The sequence below is a fragment of the Meleagris gallopavo genome, chromosome Z (genome assembly GCF_000146605.3).
Source record: "Meleagris gallopavo isolate NT-WF06-2002-E0010 breed Aviagen turkey brand Nicholas breeding stock chromosome Z, Turkey_5.1, whole genome shotgun sequence".
Lineage (NCBI taxonomy): Eukaryota > Metazoa > Chordata > Aves > Galliformes > Phasianidae > Meleagris > Meleagris gallopavo.
This window is the reverse complement of record NC_015041.2, coordinates 1835774-1851176: the sequence shown is the minus strand read 5'-3', so window position 1 is coordinate 1851176 and position 15403 is coordinate 1835774. Positions and strand designations below refer to the sequence as shown.

Sequence of the window (15403 nt, the reverse complement as noted above, 5' to 3'; positions counted from 1 at the left end):
CACATATTTTTAAGCCTGCTCTTTGTCATCTCATCAGGAAACCATTTTACAACCTTCCTTTTGCTTTCTGGAATGGGGGTAAGAAAGAGCATGGCACCAGTGTAACTCTGTAGATCACCTTGGAGAAGAAATGGTATCTGTGGAAATCGCACAGCTGGTGGGGAATTCCTCCATCCCCTCACCCAGTCCCACTACCTTTCAAATCTCCTTTTCTTGGAGGAGTTTTCCATGAGGAACTCTTTCGAGCGGCCCAGCTTCCCTTCCAAGATGATCCAGATGTTTTCCTTTGTTTCTGCGTCGTCTCTGTCGCTTGTTACTGTGACAATTTCATAGGCTTTGAAGTATAATTAACACACATGTTAAAGCAGTGAAGGAGGAGCAGGTGGACAAAGAAATCTCTTCATGTGGCTGTCACCCTGGTTAAAAACCCTCTTGCCAGTATTTACTGCAGCACACAAGGAAGCATTTGCAAAACAAGGATGGAAACACACTGGGATCTGTGGGACTTCTGACATCTTCGTGCCCAAGATCTCATGCAGGGACAGAGTACACAGAAAATGTGTGCTTCTGGATCAGCAAGTAAGAGTAGATGGAGCTGCTCTTGACCCAGCTTTGCCCAGCTGCTTGTTTTGCAGGACAGCCCGAATCCTTCAGTTTTTTGCCACCATAACTAATAATAAGGAGCAGCCTCACAGATACCCATCCATATCCAGATACCCATCAGGATGTGCTCAGATGTCACGGTGGCATGTCAGCACCCAAGATGGCAATCGCTGGGTGGCAATTTTGCAGGGACAGAGTGTGATCACACTGAACTCCACAGGACCGTCCTGAAGAAGAGGTTTGCAGGAATTTTTGAGATGCAAGCAGCATATTACCAGTGTGGTTAAATAACATAGATACCAATGTGATTACATGGACTTGGGGGGATTATCCAGAGGAGAGGCAGAGGAGAGGCTTGCCCAGGTCTCTGGGTTGTTAAGCTCAGCTATCATCATCAGCTGAGATGTGGGAGCTTGTAGCCCAGAACAAGTCTGGGAGGAAGTTGGAGCAATGTTGCTTGCAGTGCTTTAAACTTATTTTCTACCTCAAAGTCTCAAGCCCATTATTTCTAATGAGCCCATAACCACGTATCCTTATAGCTTATTGCTGGATTGAACCACAGCAGATGGGACCCTCTTCAGTTTCAACCCAGAATGAGATGCTTTTCTTCCCCATAAATCCTAATTTGTTTCTCCCTTAAAATAACACTACACTTTTGAACTAAACAGTAACTTAACTCATTCTATCTATGGAGCCCAGAAACACAAATTGCTATTGCATGGGAATCCTCAATGGAGCAGGTTCTAAAATTTGTGGCCCTATGGCCTCTTTGCACCTTTGGCAACACCCCAAATTAACTCTACACTTACCAGTCCGTTCCTTCAGCTCCAGGATGTCATTATTGGCACAAGCCAGTTCCCTTATGAGCTGCCCATCATCTTCACCTTTAGCCAGCCAGCGATCGCACTGAAAGCGAAAAGTCTTGTCTGTGGCAGAGTCCATCACATCAATATATTCCAAGTGCCAACCTGGAGCGATTCCTTTTCAATAAAACAACAAAGTAACTAAAAAATAAGATATTTTCACATTGCTTGGGTAAGGAGGTGAGAAATCCCTTGCTATAATATTCTCAGCGTATGTGATGTTGCTCTGATACCAAAAACAACACTGGCCATCTCAAGACTATAATCTGATTCACTTAGACAGCCTTTGAGGGGCTTGCTGGCTTGTGACCAGAGGTAAGGATATTGGAGTATGGTCTTGTGTAAGCCAGGTGTCAAGCTGTCTGGATGTGGGGCCATCTGTTGTCCTTGCCCAGCATTTTGCAAGAGACTAGGCTCTGGGTGAGGAATCATCACAAGATGAAGCACTCCTACAGTATAGGAACAACAAAGCCTTACAAAACTCTCAGAAAATTCAGGGGCCTTGAAGGACTGTTTATCAAAGCAAGAAGCTTGAAATGTCCGGAGTTCAGTGGGTTTGGGCCAAAATATGGAACAGCTGCTGTTCAGGAACCGCTGCTGATTCTCCTTCCACTCTAAGGGAAATGTGAAACATTAAAGCCAAAAGAAAAACATGAGTGCTAGTTGGGCACAAGCTCAAGGTGTAATGTCTTTCTCTCTGGCCTCTATTACTCCTCTCATCCCTTCACATTTTTATTTAAAACTCAAGAGGTAAATAATCACTTGTTTCTTTGGCCCTATCTGCTAGCATGTGTAAGGAAACTACCCATGCTGTTCTTGCCAAGCAACAAGCACAAACACACTATGAATACACTAATGCTATATCTATACACAATCGCTTATTTTTCGCCTTGTGGCTTTTGGAGGAGTTGCAGCTCCTTCTCTTAGTTTTCGGTTCTCCCTTTATTTTTTTCCAGTTGAGAAGCAACTTGGAAATCTAGAATGGGGCATTTTGGAACATTTACTTTCTTGAATTAGTAGAATCTCTTGTTGACTTTGGGGACGTGGAAAATTATGACAGTTCTGCTTACAAGTCCTGTTATTACTCAAACAAAAGATTATGTTCATGATGAAGCATCTCTGCTGAGTTATTAGTGACATCCCAGAAACATAAAACAGCTCTTACTCTTCCAAGCACTCACAACCATTTGCCTGCCTCGTTAGTTTCAAATATTAATCTTAATTAACCCTAAAGGGTAATGATGGCACATTTTTGAGCAACGTCAACAAATCACCCTGCCCTGTGGCATGCCATAGCATCACCATTTTCCTATCAGCCATGAAGGTATCCATGTCCTGTACACTGGCTTTCTGAGCCTTCCCCATGGTAGGAAATCACCAAATGAACAAGCACAAATATCGACTAGAGGCACCATTTTCCCTTAAACTCCGATTTAGGTAGCTCAGAATGACAGACTCACTGATGTTGGAGGGCACAGTTGGAGACTATCTAGTCCAAGCCCTGTACCTCACTTTGTTCCCACGACCTCTTGTTCTATCACTAGGCATGGATGAGAAGAGTCTGGCTCCATCCTCTTTATTCTCTGGATGCTTATGTACAATGGTAACATTTTTAGATTGGATATCAGGAACAATTTCTTCTCCCAAAGAGTGGTCAGACACTGGGACAGGCTGCCCAGGGAGATGGTGGAGTCCATATCTCTGGAGGTGTTCCAGAGCCATGAAGACGTGGCACTGCAGGATATGGTCAGCGGGCATGGTGGGGAGGGCTGGGGTTGGATGTGGGGATCTTGGAACTCTTTTCCAACATTAATGAATCTGTGATTCCATGATTCCTCTGAGCCTGTTCTCATGCAGAGCAAAGGTATGGAGGTTCTGGGGGAAGGCTGATACATGACACCTTTGCAGCTCCTCATCAGCTTAGTGCCTGCTGGGCAGATCTTATCAAGTTGCCCAGGGCTCCCACTGTGCTCTAAGGTACTCTTTGGGGCTGTTTGGGATTTCATTCTAAGCACGCTGGCAGTGTCAGCTGTTAATCTTTTTCGGCAGGCTCATTTCCATTTAAGTTCAATGAACATCTCTGTAGTGCATTCAGGAAGCTGCTCTGCTTCCATCAAAATTTTCATTAAAATGGCTCTGGATGAAAGAAGGAAAACATCCCAGCATTCTCCAGTGAGAGACATCAGTGGTTGAGGACTATGATGGAATGCATCAATGATTAGTGAACAACTTGACCGGGGCAGGATCAGCACTAAGCAGCAGTATCAGGAGAGGGCTGAACGAGACCTGCACACTGTCCTTCTGCTGCTCCACTCCTGCTCAGCAGGACATCAAAAACCTGCACTTTTATCATGCAGAGAAATGGGGTAGTGTTGACTTTCCAGCATGTACCGGGGTTAAGGGCAAAACAAGAATAAAGTGCAGCTTAGCTGGTGTTCCCTGCAAAAGAGGAATTTATCAGTTTTTGTCATCATGACCTTCAGTGCCACAGCACTAAACTTTATCTAAAAGCTGAAATGGACATTAAAGGATTTATATGGAGCTGAAGAAATTATTCTGCCTTACCAGAAAAAGTTCTATTTCTTTCTTCTCTCAGACTGGGAAAAATATACTTAATGCATTTTTGAACTAGAAGCAAATTAAAATCTAGTTACACACAGAGTCTGAATTTGGGAATTTGTGGACCTAGCTCTGTGTGCCAATGGGCACAACAGTGGAAGGAGAAGAAAGCATTTGCAGGACCGACCCCTTTTCAGATCATGAAATTCCTTCTTTAGAATTTCTGTCCCTGGGTAGCATTTGTAGGGCAATGAGCTCAGAGACCCTAATCCTAACCTGAAAAGCAACAGGAAAGGGAAATACATCCCATGTGGATATAGTCCCCAAGGCCTCAGTTCCTCAGGCTGGATGATTAATAGATAGGCATCAACCAAATGGGGAAGAGAAGCCAGCAAGGAGTGTAGGCATTGCCAAGGATGATCCTTGGCCACTGCTTGTGAAGAATTTGGAGAATCTCTACAGTGATGTTATCAGTCCTTTCCCTGGGTGCCAAGATAGTATTGGATGATGGATCCTGCCCTGATGTAAAAGGTCACAGTCAGTCCATCACTCAAGTTCCATCACTTGCCGGAACAAATCTGTTTGCATCCCTTTGGGCACCCTGACCAACAGTACCAGGATTACAGGGCTCAGGCACAAGTCAGTAGCAAAAACGCCTCAGAAAATATGACTTTTTCTGCAGAGACTTCAGGACAGACCAGGCCACTCCATTTACTGAGAAGAGAGGAAGAAATAACAAATATCTGAGCAGCTCCCACTTGATTCTGCAGGTTTTGGTCTTTAAAATGGCCATCACTGTGACACTGCAGACAATCTACCACAACAAATATTCAATGTTTGTAACAAAAGGAGCTCCACTCCAGGCCTGCTTTGCTGCCATAAAAATCCCCAGCAGCAGTCCTGCCCTAATGAAACCTACGGCTGTGCTGCGTCAACTCCTTAATGGTCTGCAGTTGGAAGTGACATTTTCAATAGCATGCAAAACATTTCAGATGTAATTAGAGGAGGAGAAGAGCTTTGGGGAAAACAGAATCATTGTACTTGCTTGTCTCTGGCAGTTGTATAATTTAGTGTCACGTAGGGAAAAGCATTCTTTTCCCCAAGTGTTCCTATCCAAAAAAGCAGCAAGTTGTCCTATTTATCTCCCTTTAGTAAAGAGCCCAACCTGACAACTGAGTGATGCTAGGTAGGTGTCCTCCGTGCGTGTCTTCAGGGTCTTCATGGGAGCACCTTGCTTTTTCCCAGGCAATTCTGAAGGCTCACGCTTTACTGATGTTAGACAGAGAGCTTAGCCTGTGAGCTCCTTGTCATGCATTTCTACACTGATGAGCACTGTGGGGATCGCTTTTAGAAGTAGTAGATACAAACAATTAAGGTATCTGTTCAATCAAAGAGAACTCCAACTTGTAGCCTCAGAAGTCTCCTTTGCCTCTCTTGGGAACACTCTCCACTTGCCCAAGCCAATATTCATCCCTAAGATCCTAAGCTATTCTGACACAAGCAGAACCATTTACTAAGGATGAGAGAAAAGGGATGAAAATTACCACCGAGGTGGTGAATTTGCCAGGAACCTGATCCATATCCTTGCTGTAGTGAATATGAGCTATTTCTTGTGAAATAGGACCTGGTGGGATCAAATCCCTACTGACAGACCAGGAACATAGTCAAATCCAGGCTGGAATACACTGCCGATGGAAGTGAAATTTCTTCCTCTGCCTCTCTCTTTTTTTGCAATACATCTTCGGTTTTGGAAATGGTTGACAACATTGATCAAGGGTAATAGTAGAAACATGAAGCTTGGAAAAGGTCCTCAAGATCCCCCAGACCAAGCCCAACTCATCCCCACCATGCCCACTGACCATGTCTCCAAGTGTCACATCTCTACAGTTCTTGAATATCTCCAGGGACATTGACTCTACCAGGGCAGCCTGTGCCAGTGCTTTACCACTCTTTGGAGAAGAAATTTTTCCTAATATCCAAACTGAACCACCCATGACACAAGTTAGGACCATTACCTCTCATCTTATTGCTTTTGCCTGGGAGAAGAGGCTGACCACCACCTTGCTACAGCCTCCTTTCAGGCAGTTTTGTAGAGAGTCTCACATCCCTCAGCCTCTCCCCATAACATGGGTTCTCCAGACACAGCATAGCTCCACTGCCCTTCTCTGGACACACTCCATGGTCTCAATGTTCTTCTCAGAGTGAGGGACTCAAAACTGATCACAGCAGTGAGGTATGGCCTTACAGAACTGAGTACAGGGGGATGATCACCTCCTGGTTCTGCTGACTATGAGTCTCCTTCTCTGGAGAAATGCAAGATCTGCCTGGCTGCCTTCCTGCACAGCCTACAGTAGGGAACCTGCTTTAGCAGGGAGTTGGACTCAATGATCTCCAGAAGCCCCTTTCAATTTCTGTGATTCTATGATTCTATGATAGTTGTCCTTAATGACATTGAGGTTCCCATAGGAGTAAAATAAAAGCTGTGCTTGGGACACTGAGTGCTCAGGGACCAGCAGACAACTGCTGCTGCCCAGCCATCCAAATTCAGTGCTGCTCAGCTCCTAACTCCATTATTTTTCCTTTTTCTCTTCAAGTGTTCTGAAACACAAAGTAATGAACATTATAAATGCAGTTCCTTGGCCTTGTGTCCTGTGGCATTATTTATCCCCTGCCTGGTTATGTGGCTGTCCATCCTCATGCCCCAGCACGTGAGATGTCATCCAGAAAGTGGTGGGAGTTTGGAGAGCCAGGCTGGTAGGAAGAGAGCATTAATTACGAGGTGTTGAAGTCACAGCATCTAGCTTTGCATTGGTACACCTCAAAACACTTTAAGAAGGTGAATAATTTTTATCCCTAATTTACATAATTGAAAATGAGGCCGAGGGGATGTGATTTGCATAAGGTCATTCAGCAAGACAGCAGCAGAATAAAAATAGATGCATTTGTGCATCTCTCCTTGAGGATCACAGGAGCTCACACCACAACATTTCTCATCAGAGCAGACATGCAATGCAAAACCTCTCACAACCTTTGATGAAGCAAATGCTTAATGCTTGGGACAGCTTTAGAAAACAGATTTCCTGCTGCCCTCCTGAGCTGCCTGTGTAATGTGTTCAGCGCAAGATTTGAATCAGGGCAAACCCAGCAATAAATTAAAACAACAGCAAACAAGCACACATCTTACTGATAAACTACTCCAGTGCAACAACACGTAGCAGCTCAGAGTGAAGATATAATTGTTTCTCAGAGAATATTCCTGCGATTGAAGCATATTTTGTGTTTTATTGAAGCGTACTTGATGCAAAAGCTTTTAATAAGGGTGCAGGATAATTTGTCACAAGCAAGGGAGGCTTCTAGCAAAAAGATTTTATGGAATTGGTATTTTTACAGCTGCTAGCTGGTCTAGTGGCTTCCTTCCTCTCTGTAGTGAATGGTTATAAGAAACTGGGAAGCAACGAATGACTCTGCAAGGACAACAATGAAGTATTTACTTTCTCTTCGAGTATGCTAAGATAGTTTTGTTTCCTTAAATCCCTTTTTTTCTTTCTTTCTTTTTTTGGGCTGTGAGATTTCTGCTGTGTCTTCTGCTTCTGTTGTGATGACTGTATCATAATTCTGTGATAAGACAACACGCCATAAGGAGGAAACTAGACAACCCTTAAGGGTCCCTTCCAGCTCCAAGGATTCTAAACCTGCCTCAGCAGGGTCTGTGCTGGGGTCTCCTGAGGGCTAAGGGTGGATTTGGCAATCTGAAGGACTGAGCAGCCACATTACAGCTGCTGGCATCCTGCATGGGTCTGGTGTGCGAAATGATGCCTTGTCTGACTTCAACCCATGCAGAAAGCATCAGGGTTTTTGGTTGTCTTTCTCTCTACTGAGCCATCAACAAAGCAAGGGGATGGAGCAGTCTTCTCTCCTCAAGCAGCTTTATGCATGTGTTTCTCTTCCTTTTTCTTTTTACTTAAAGCAGAAACTATTCAGCAAATCTGCCCCGTGGACCAGCAGATTTATGAATGAGCAGGCAAGTGCTGAAAGGAAGGTGTAAATATGACTTTTCCAAGTCTGATAGCTGAGCCAATCCTTAGAGAGGGCAGAAAAGCAGATATTACTTTTCTTTTAATATCTTATACTCTACCAGTGCCCCTAAGGCTTGGAATCATGTCTGTGGATTGCAAAAACGTATCTCTGGATGTGCAGTGTGCGGTGAGTGCAAGACCCACTAGACTTCTGAGCTGGTCCTAGATTCTGCTCCTGAAAAGGCAGTTCCTTCAGAGAAAGAAAAGGAAAAGCATGAATTTCCTGCACTGCATCCAGCTCAAGAAAGGTGAATACGATACCTTCTCCTTTGGACGATGCACCTGAAAGGAGTCACTGGGGCATTGAGGCTGTTTAAAACTCAGTCAGACAATGTCATAGCTGGTGTAACTGGGAGAAGTGCTATGTTGAGCCACAGAAGTTGGGCTGTGCAAATGGGTTATTTTCTTCTATCCTTGCTTCTCTAATAACACAAAGAAGTCTGGTTTGTCCATAATTAGGCTGTTCCTGGCTCCTCTGGGCTGATGGCAACAGGGATAATCAAGAATCCAAAATTAATGACTTTAGAATGACTGTTTATCATCTGAGTTCAAATCTACTCAGGCAGATGAGGGAGCTAGATCCAGATTTCCCACATCCCCCTGCTGCAAAGAGAAAATGAAAAAAAAAGTTTCATAGGTAAAAAATTTCATTATTGAGATGCTGCAAAACTTTAAGTCATTCTTCCAGAATGGTAATTTAGTCCTTAAATCAGAGAAAAAAAGATAAATGCATTTAGAAAGCCAGAATTTCTACAGACATGCTGATACCAATCTTGTATAAATGTAAAAGTAAATGAATGGAGATATGAGAAAATACATAGTGCCTATCTCAGATCAGGAGATGGGGAGTCTGGCGGCAATTACATTTGCTCAGGAATTCTAAATATATTAGATTGAACATCAGTACCTCAAAGCGAACAGGGGAAGGATAAAAAGCCGTGAAGCAAAACAAAACTAAAATTTGTTCTCACCACCTCACTGTCACCAGGCACTGCTGGTGACCTCTGAGCATCTGGGAAGTCAAGAACAAGCTCCCTGAAATTGCAGTTGCAAAGTCACTGAGCTGCCTGATTGTAAACAAGCACTGACCTCCATGCTCAGTTCTACCGAAGTCAGAGGATTGGATGGGGGCACCTTTTGTGTTTTACTTCTCAGATGGAGATGCCACGTGGTGGGTTTGGTGGGGAAGATGACATTAAAAGCATTAAAGTGGGACTGTAAAGCCAGTGTTCTGGCATGTTTTTTTTCTAGAGAAGACAAACAGTGTTTATGTTTCAAAGACCTTCTGACAGTCTTTGCCATTGCAATTACTGTCTCTTCAACTGTGAACAGCCTGGAACAGTCAAATCTCAGTGAAACGATAAACAAAAGGAGAGTATGAACAGGTAGCAAATCTTTGCTCATGAGACTGAGTGCTGAGCTGGATTTCATGGCAAAGCCACCACACTGGGCCAGTCCTTCAAATGTTTGCTACCCCCAGATGGGGACCATCCCGTTCACTTATTGGTGGGACCGGGTTATGTTATGATGCTATGATTTTATGTTTGAAAGAAAAAGAAGACATACTGGTTAGCTGTTCTCTTAAGCAGCCCATGGGATAACTGCTGAGTCAAACCAGATTTATGCTGCTGTTAAAGCTAATTATCAAGACATTTAGGAAAAGAACGTCATCCATGTTTCAAGCATTCAGCACGTGAGGAGCAATGGAATGGTCCTCTATGAGGCTGTTTTCTACAGAGCATTGGCAGAGAGCCATGTAGTTCAAAACAGTAAGGAGTTAGTAGAACTTGTTGCTTGAAACTAATGGTAAATAACAGCATATTTCTGTTTAATACCCAGAGTCCCCCAAGCACCTGATAAAAACTACATATGACCCTTGGCTCCTGACCTCACTACTTCTATCCAAAATACATGAGACAGGAATTTCTAACCACTCAACAAAGCCAATCCATAAAAAATACATATAGAGAGAGCATGTAAGTAAAGAACAGCCATAGTCTGGAATCCTAGCAGTGATAAATATTCTAGCCACCCAACAAACTGTCATGCTTCGTTGTGTGAAGCTGTAGATAGGATATGGCTTGCACGTGACTAACAAGCATTAACCGTAGTTCAGGTGCATGGCAGTTTCTCTCCTATCCATATCAATAAAACCAACAGTGACAGTGACATGGAGAAGGTGAACACCTGCCCATGGCAATGGGGTTGGAATTTGATGATCCGTACAGTCCACACTAACTGAAGCCATTTTAGAATTCATCCTAACCATGATCACTTGTTCAAGAAGGAAAAGGCACCGATGTAAGATAAACAGGTGTTGCTCATCATGAAGCAGAGAGCAGGCCCATTGGACTCAAGGCCATGGGATGCCATGGGTGCTGAATGTCTCTTGGAAAGCCTGAACAAGCCCTTCAGTAAGCAAATTCAATGCAAGTTACTTAACAGACAAAAATGATATCCAGCACAGTAGATGCCTTGAGCTACGTGTAGTGAGATGCAGAGGATGTTGAAGGATTACACATGCTTGCTCTGTTCCTTCACTTCCTCAGGCACCCAATGATTGCTGGTGTTGGAAACAGCTGCTGGGTTTGGCAGACCCTTGCTCTGACCTGGTTCTTGCCTTCTGTGTCCATTCCCATGCCTAAGCCCTGAAGACCAGCTCTGATCTCGTGGGCGTGTTTTGTTCTGTTAGCTTGACCAATGCCTGGGGAGCCACGAGGTCTCCTAAGGGAAATGCTCTCTGTATGCACTTTTACTGATAATATATTTAAAGAGGAATCTGCAAGTCTATGTTGATTTCTTGCCACTCTCAGAATGACATCCAAACCACATCTGCAACTGCAGGGATGCCTGTTTGCTGAGCTAAAACTCTGGTGGGTATTCTGACAGCTTTTTCCATTTCAGCATCTGAACAGCAGATTCAAAGAACAAGTGTTTTGGCAACTGAATTCAAATTAAATCAGCTCTCCAGCCACCAAATTAAAACCAGCCCATGGGTCTCTGGGAGCTATCAAGTTTTGTGTCTGGGTTGTAGCAATGGCCTGCCATGAGCAATGCATTCATTGTTACTGCAAAATCATCCTCTTCAGCTGAAGAAGCTAGATGGGCAGGGTTGAGAGGTGTCATCACAGCAGTGTGGTGGGTGTGTTTGTTACAAGATGCAGTTTCTGGAACCTGAATAACAGCACAAATGACTGTGACAGCAGTACCGAGCACTGATGCTGCTGCTTATGAAACCAGTTAGAGTGTCCAGCAGCAGGGAAATGTCAGCATCTCTCAGCAGGGCTCTGCACACCCTCTGCGTGATGCACTGATTTTAATAAAGACAGACAAAGATCCTCATTTCCATCTTATACAGCTCACCATCCTATGCCAGGCTGCATTACCCTGTGTGTCGGTGTCAGGTTGATTAAATTGCTAGGAAGGTGCCAGAATGGCCTGTGACAAAACTATTTCATTAATAGAGCTGCTATGCTGGTATGCCTGTGCTTCAGAGGAGATATCTCTGTCTAAGCTGCAGCACTGCTGAACTGGGGACTCATTAAAGCAGAACACACAAAGACAGGATCATGGAATCACAGAATCATTAGGGTTGGAAAAGACAACCGTGATCATCAAATCCAGCCACCAGCCCATCACCACCATTCCCTCTCATAGACCCACTAGGACTGGAAAAGGCAAAAGATCATCAAATCCAACCATCAGCCCACTGAATCTCCTGCACGAAGGGAGGGTGTCAAGGCAAACAGGGCCATAAGGTCCCAGTATGACCCTTGGGCTATTCACTCTGCAGCAGAGGTGGGAATTGTCCTCAACTTGACCCATGGCCATAGAGGGAGCTGCCCTCCTGGTGGGTTGTACCAGTGGTTGTTCCTTTGCACCCCACACCTCATCACCCTGACCTTTGTTGTCATGCCATATTCGCACTTTGCAGAGATCTCCCAGGCTCAGCATGTCAGGGAAGTCGAATTCATCCATCTGGTTCCTCTCAAACTTGTTAGACTTGTTGGACTCCTTCAGAGCAAGGGTCCCACTGTCTCCATTCTCCCCAAACAAAATCAATGAAACGTTGGCATCGGTGCCAGCTCCTGCAACAGATAGCAAGGCATGTGGTCACGAGATGCCCTGCCACACAGGGCTGGAACCAACCTCCAAATGCCCAGAAATGGAGGCATGGAAGTTGGCTGGAGCACAAACACAGCTGAAATACTTTGACTTGCATTCAAGGTATGGACATCGTGCTGTTATCAACATGAATATTTGCTCCTAATGGATTTGAAAGCAAAATACAGATTAACAGCCATTCTCCCTTTCCCACAAGCCTTCTTTCTATGTTCCCATTTCTCTAAATATTCTTCAAGTTGAATCAAAGGAAAAAAAATGATTTTTTTTTCCCACATGACTGTTGGACCCACCATCTGTGCCTCCTCATGTATGTGCTTAGAAAAGATGCACTTCTAAGTCAGTCTCTATTACCTGATATTGTAATTCATGTCCACTACTGTTCACACATGTTGCAGAAGAAAAGAGATACGTAGTCAATTTTCTTGACTTCTTGAGAGTTCAAAGCTACACCATCACATATAATGAACTTAGAAAAATATTAGTGAAGGCATTAATGCAGTTTTATAGAGCACAATTTAAAATTTGACCAAAAACATAAACTATCATCCTATTTCCTTTTATTTTTTGGTGCCCTCGTAAGAAAGCAGATTCATAGAGAGAAAGTTGTCTCCACATGGGCAGATATTCTCTGTCAGAACTGAGGCTTTTGAATTTTGACAAATAAAAATGAGATAATCAAACCCAAATCTGGCTTTCAGAGAAACTCATCATCTGCTGCCCTTGGTTAGATATCCCTGCTTTGAGAACTCCTAAGTGCCTGCCAAGCCATTCTTTATGCAGCCGTGTCATAAATCCACTTTGGGCACACAGACGGTATTTCCCATAGCTTCATTCATTCAAAACCCTGTGCAGAGACAAAGTCAGGGGGACTCAAAACTTTCAGGGAAATCCACCTCTTCCTCAGAATAAATACATGAATATATGAGTCAGGAAAAAATCACCACTTTTCCTATAGAGCTGAAAAAATACTAAAAGAAGGGGGAAAAAGAAAAAAAAAAGAAGAAGGAAAAGAGTTATACAGAGAATAGGTAAAGAAAAATTGCCTATGTTAAACTGGGGTTAATTTTCAGCAGTTCCCTGGGAAGGGCTTAGGAAAGAAGAGAAAGGAGCAGGGATTAAGGCAGTTCATCTGGCAGCACCTTTTATGACCGTAAAGCTTGCTGAGGTGAGGAACAAAGCGAACTAAACTCCATTTCCTTACATGGAGGAGGCTTCTAATTAATGCAAGATCTCAAAAAGCACAGAACCAACTGTTTCTTAGCAAAAACTTCCAGGCAAAAATAACCTTATGGAGGCCTCATGCCGTGACATTTCTCTTGTAGGCAATTAGCTGAAGATGGAAAAGAAAACAACAGAAACTGCTGAATCAATTCACTTATTTGTGTCTGTCTTCCCTCCCCAAACCATCCTGTTTTGTTCTTTCATTGTTGTTTTGTTTTTTTTCTTTTTAAACCCAGGAAACTGCTAGGTACACTTAGCAACAGTAGGAAAAACTGATAAATGAAGGGCTGAAGGCAGTGCTGTTGCACAGGCCTTAGCTGGCAGTGGCTCAGGTGTCCACATCACTGAACTTCATTGTCATCACCCTAAAAAATGACACAGCATCCTCATCAGATTTGCAGGTAATGTTAAATCTAAGGCAGTGAGCAGCACACTGAATGTCAGAACTCCAACCACGGTCGACACTGAGAAACTTGAGGGCTGGGCAAGCAGAGATCTCACAAAGTTCAGCAAGGAGAAATGTTGCAAAGTTCTGCATCTGGGGTGGAATAAGCTCTGCATGTGAAGGGGATGGGAAGTTTAAGAGGATCCAGAAGTTATAGCAGCAACAATCGTACTCAGTACAAACTTGATCTGACAGCAAGCTGTTAGTTTTCAATGCAAGCCACATATTGGGCTACATTAGGAGAAGTGTGACGAGCAGCTGAAGGGAACATCTTCTGCTTCTTGATAAGCACTGAGCAGTTCCTACTTGAACCATCATGCCATTTTGAGTCTTCAGATGAAGGGGGATGCAGGAACAACAGGGAGAGCCTATCAGATGTTTGCCAAAATGGAAAGGTGCTGGAGCACATGGCTGTCAGGGGAGGCCAAGGGAGATGAGCTGTCATGAGTGAGCAAGGACACCTGTGAGTACGTGTAGGGAGTGATAGAATCACAGAATGGCCTGGGTCCACAAGGACCACAATGCTCATCTAGTTTCAACTCTCCTGCTATGTGCAGGGTCACCAACCAGCAGACCAGGCTGCCCAGAGCCACATCCAACCTGGAGCCATATCATATCCATCTCACATGATAGAGATTACAGGGTCATGTGCTGGGCATGTATATGTCAGACACCCCAAAGAGCCACAGCTACAGATTGGAGCTGTGGAGGTGATTGTTGGACATTAGGAAAAAAAACCTTTCTTGGTAAAATTGTTTGGGTCTGGAACTGGTGCCTGGGGAGGTCATGGCTGAACCATATTGGAAGCTCCAAGATTCACACTGGCCAATCTGACCTCGTGCTGGCAGTAGTCCATGGAGGAGAAAGTTGCATGAGGCCTCTTGCAATAAGAGTATCTACAATTTTACGATTGAACAGCTGCATCATTTTTGACCAACGGGGATTTGAGTCATAGCCTTCTGAGGCCAAAGAATGTCCTTCTTTTGTCTTAACAGAGACTTGGATACAGCACTTGGAACTGACAACAACTGTATTAAATTATGTAATTTGTAGGCTGTAGCTGAGCTGACAACATACTAATTAATCTTTTAACAGCAGAGATAAAAACCTCTTGCTTCGTTAATTCTTGGAAAATGTGAAAGTACTGTTTATTCTTTCTCAATCTTTACTGCATTACCATGTATACGATGCTTGCATATAGAACACAGAAAAGCTATGTAGATTGAAATCAAAAGGCAAAGGTCTTTTTTTTATAACAGAAAGCACCATCAAGTGTTCTGAATCCATTGCAGCCATGTCTGTGGGTCACATCTTGAAGAAAATGATCTTGTTCTTTACATGTCTTACATGATGGAAAGTAAATCCAGGTCTTGGTTTAAACCACAGATTCTCCATCTGACTTGGGATGTGTCTGATGCAATGAGTTCTTCTTCCTTTTTCTGTATGTATTCAGAGAGCTGCCATCTGAGTTACAGCTGGTGGCCTTTGAACTTTGAAAGAGAGGTCTGCCT

At 43.7% G+C, this 15403-nt stretch overlaps 1 protein-coding gene across 1 annotated transcript in view; it reads right to left on the bottom strand.

The window, feature by feature from the left end:
- LOXHD1 (lipoxygenase homology domains 1) overlaps nt 1-15403 on the bottom strand; it is a 126944-nt gene that overhangs the window by 4677 nt on the left and 106864 nt on the right. The window contains exons 38-40 of the mRNA XM_031557217.1: nt 12004-12189; nt 1413-1583; nt 196-334 (exon numbers count right to left, since the gene is read on the bottom strand). Of these exons, the coding sequence (XP_031413077.1) occupies nt 196-334; nt 1413-1583; nt 12004-12189 (496 nt within the window). The remainder of the gene's footprint in view (nt 1-195; nt 335-1412; nt 1584-12003; nt 12190-15403) is intronic.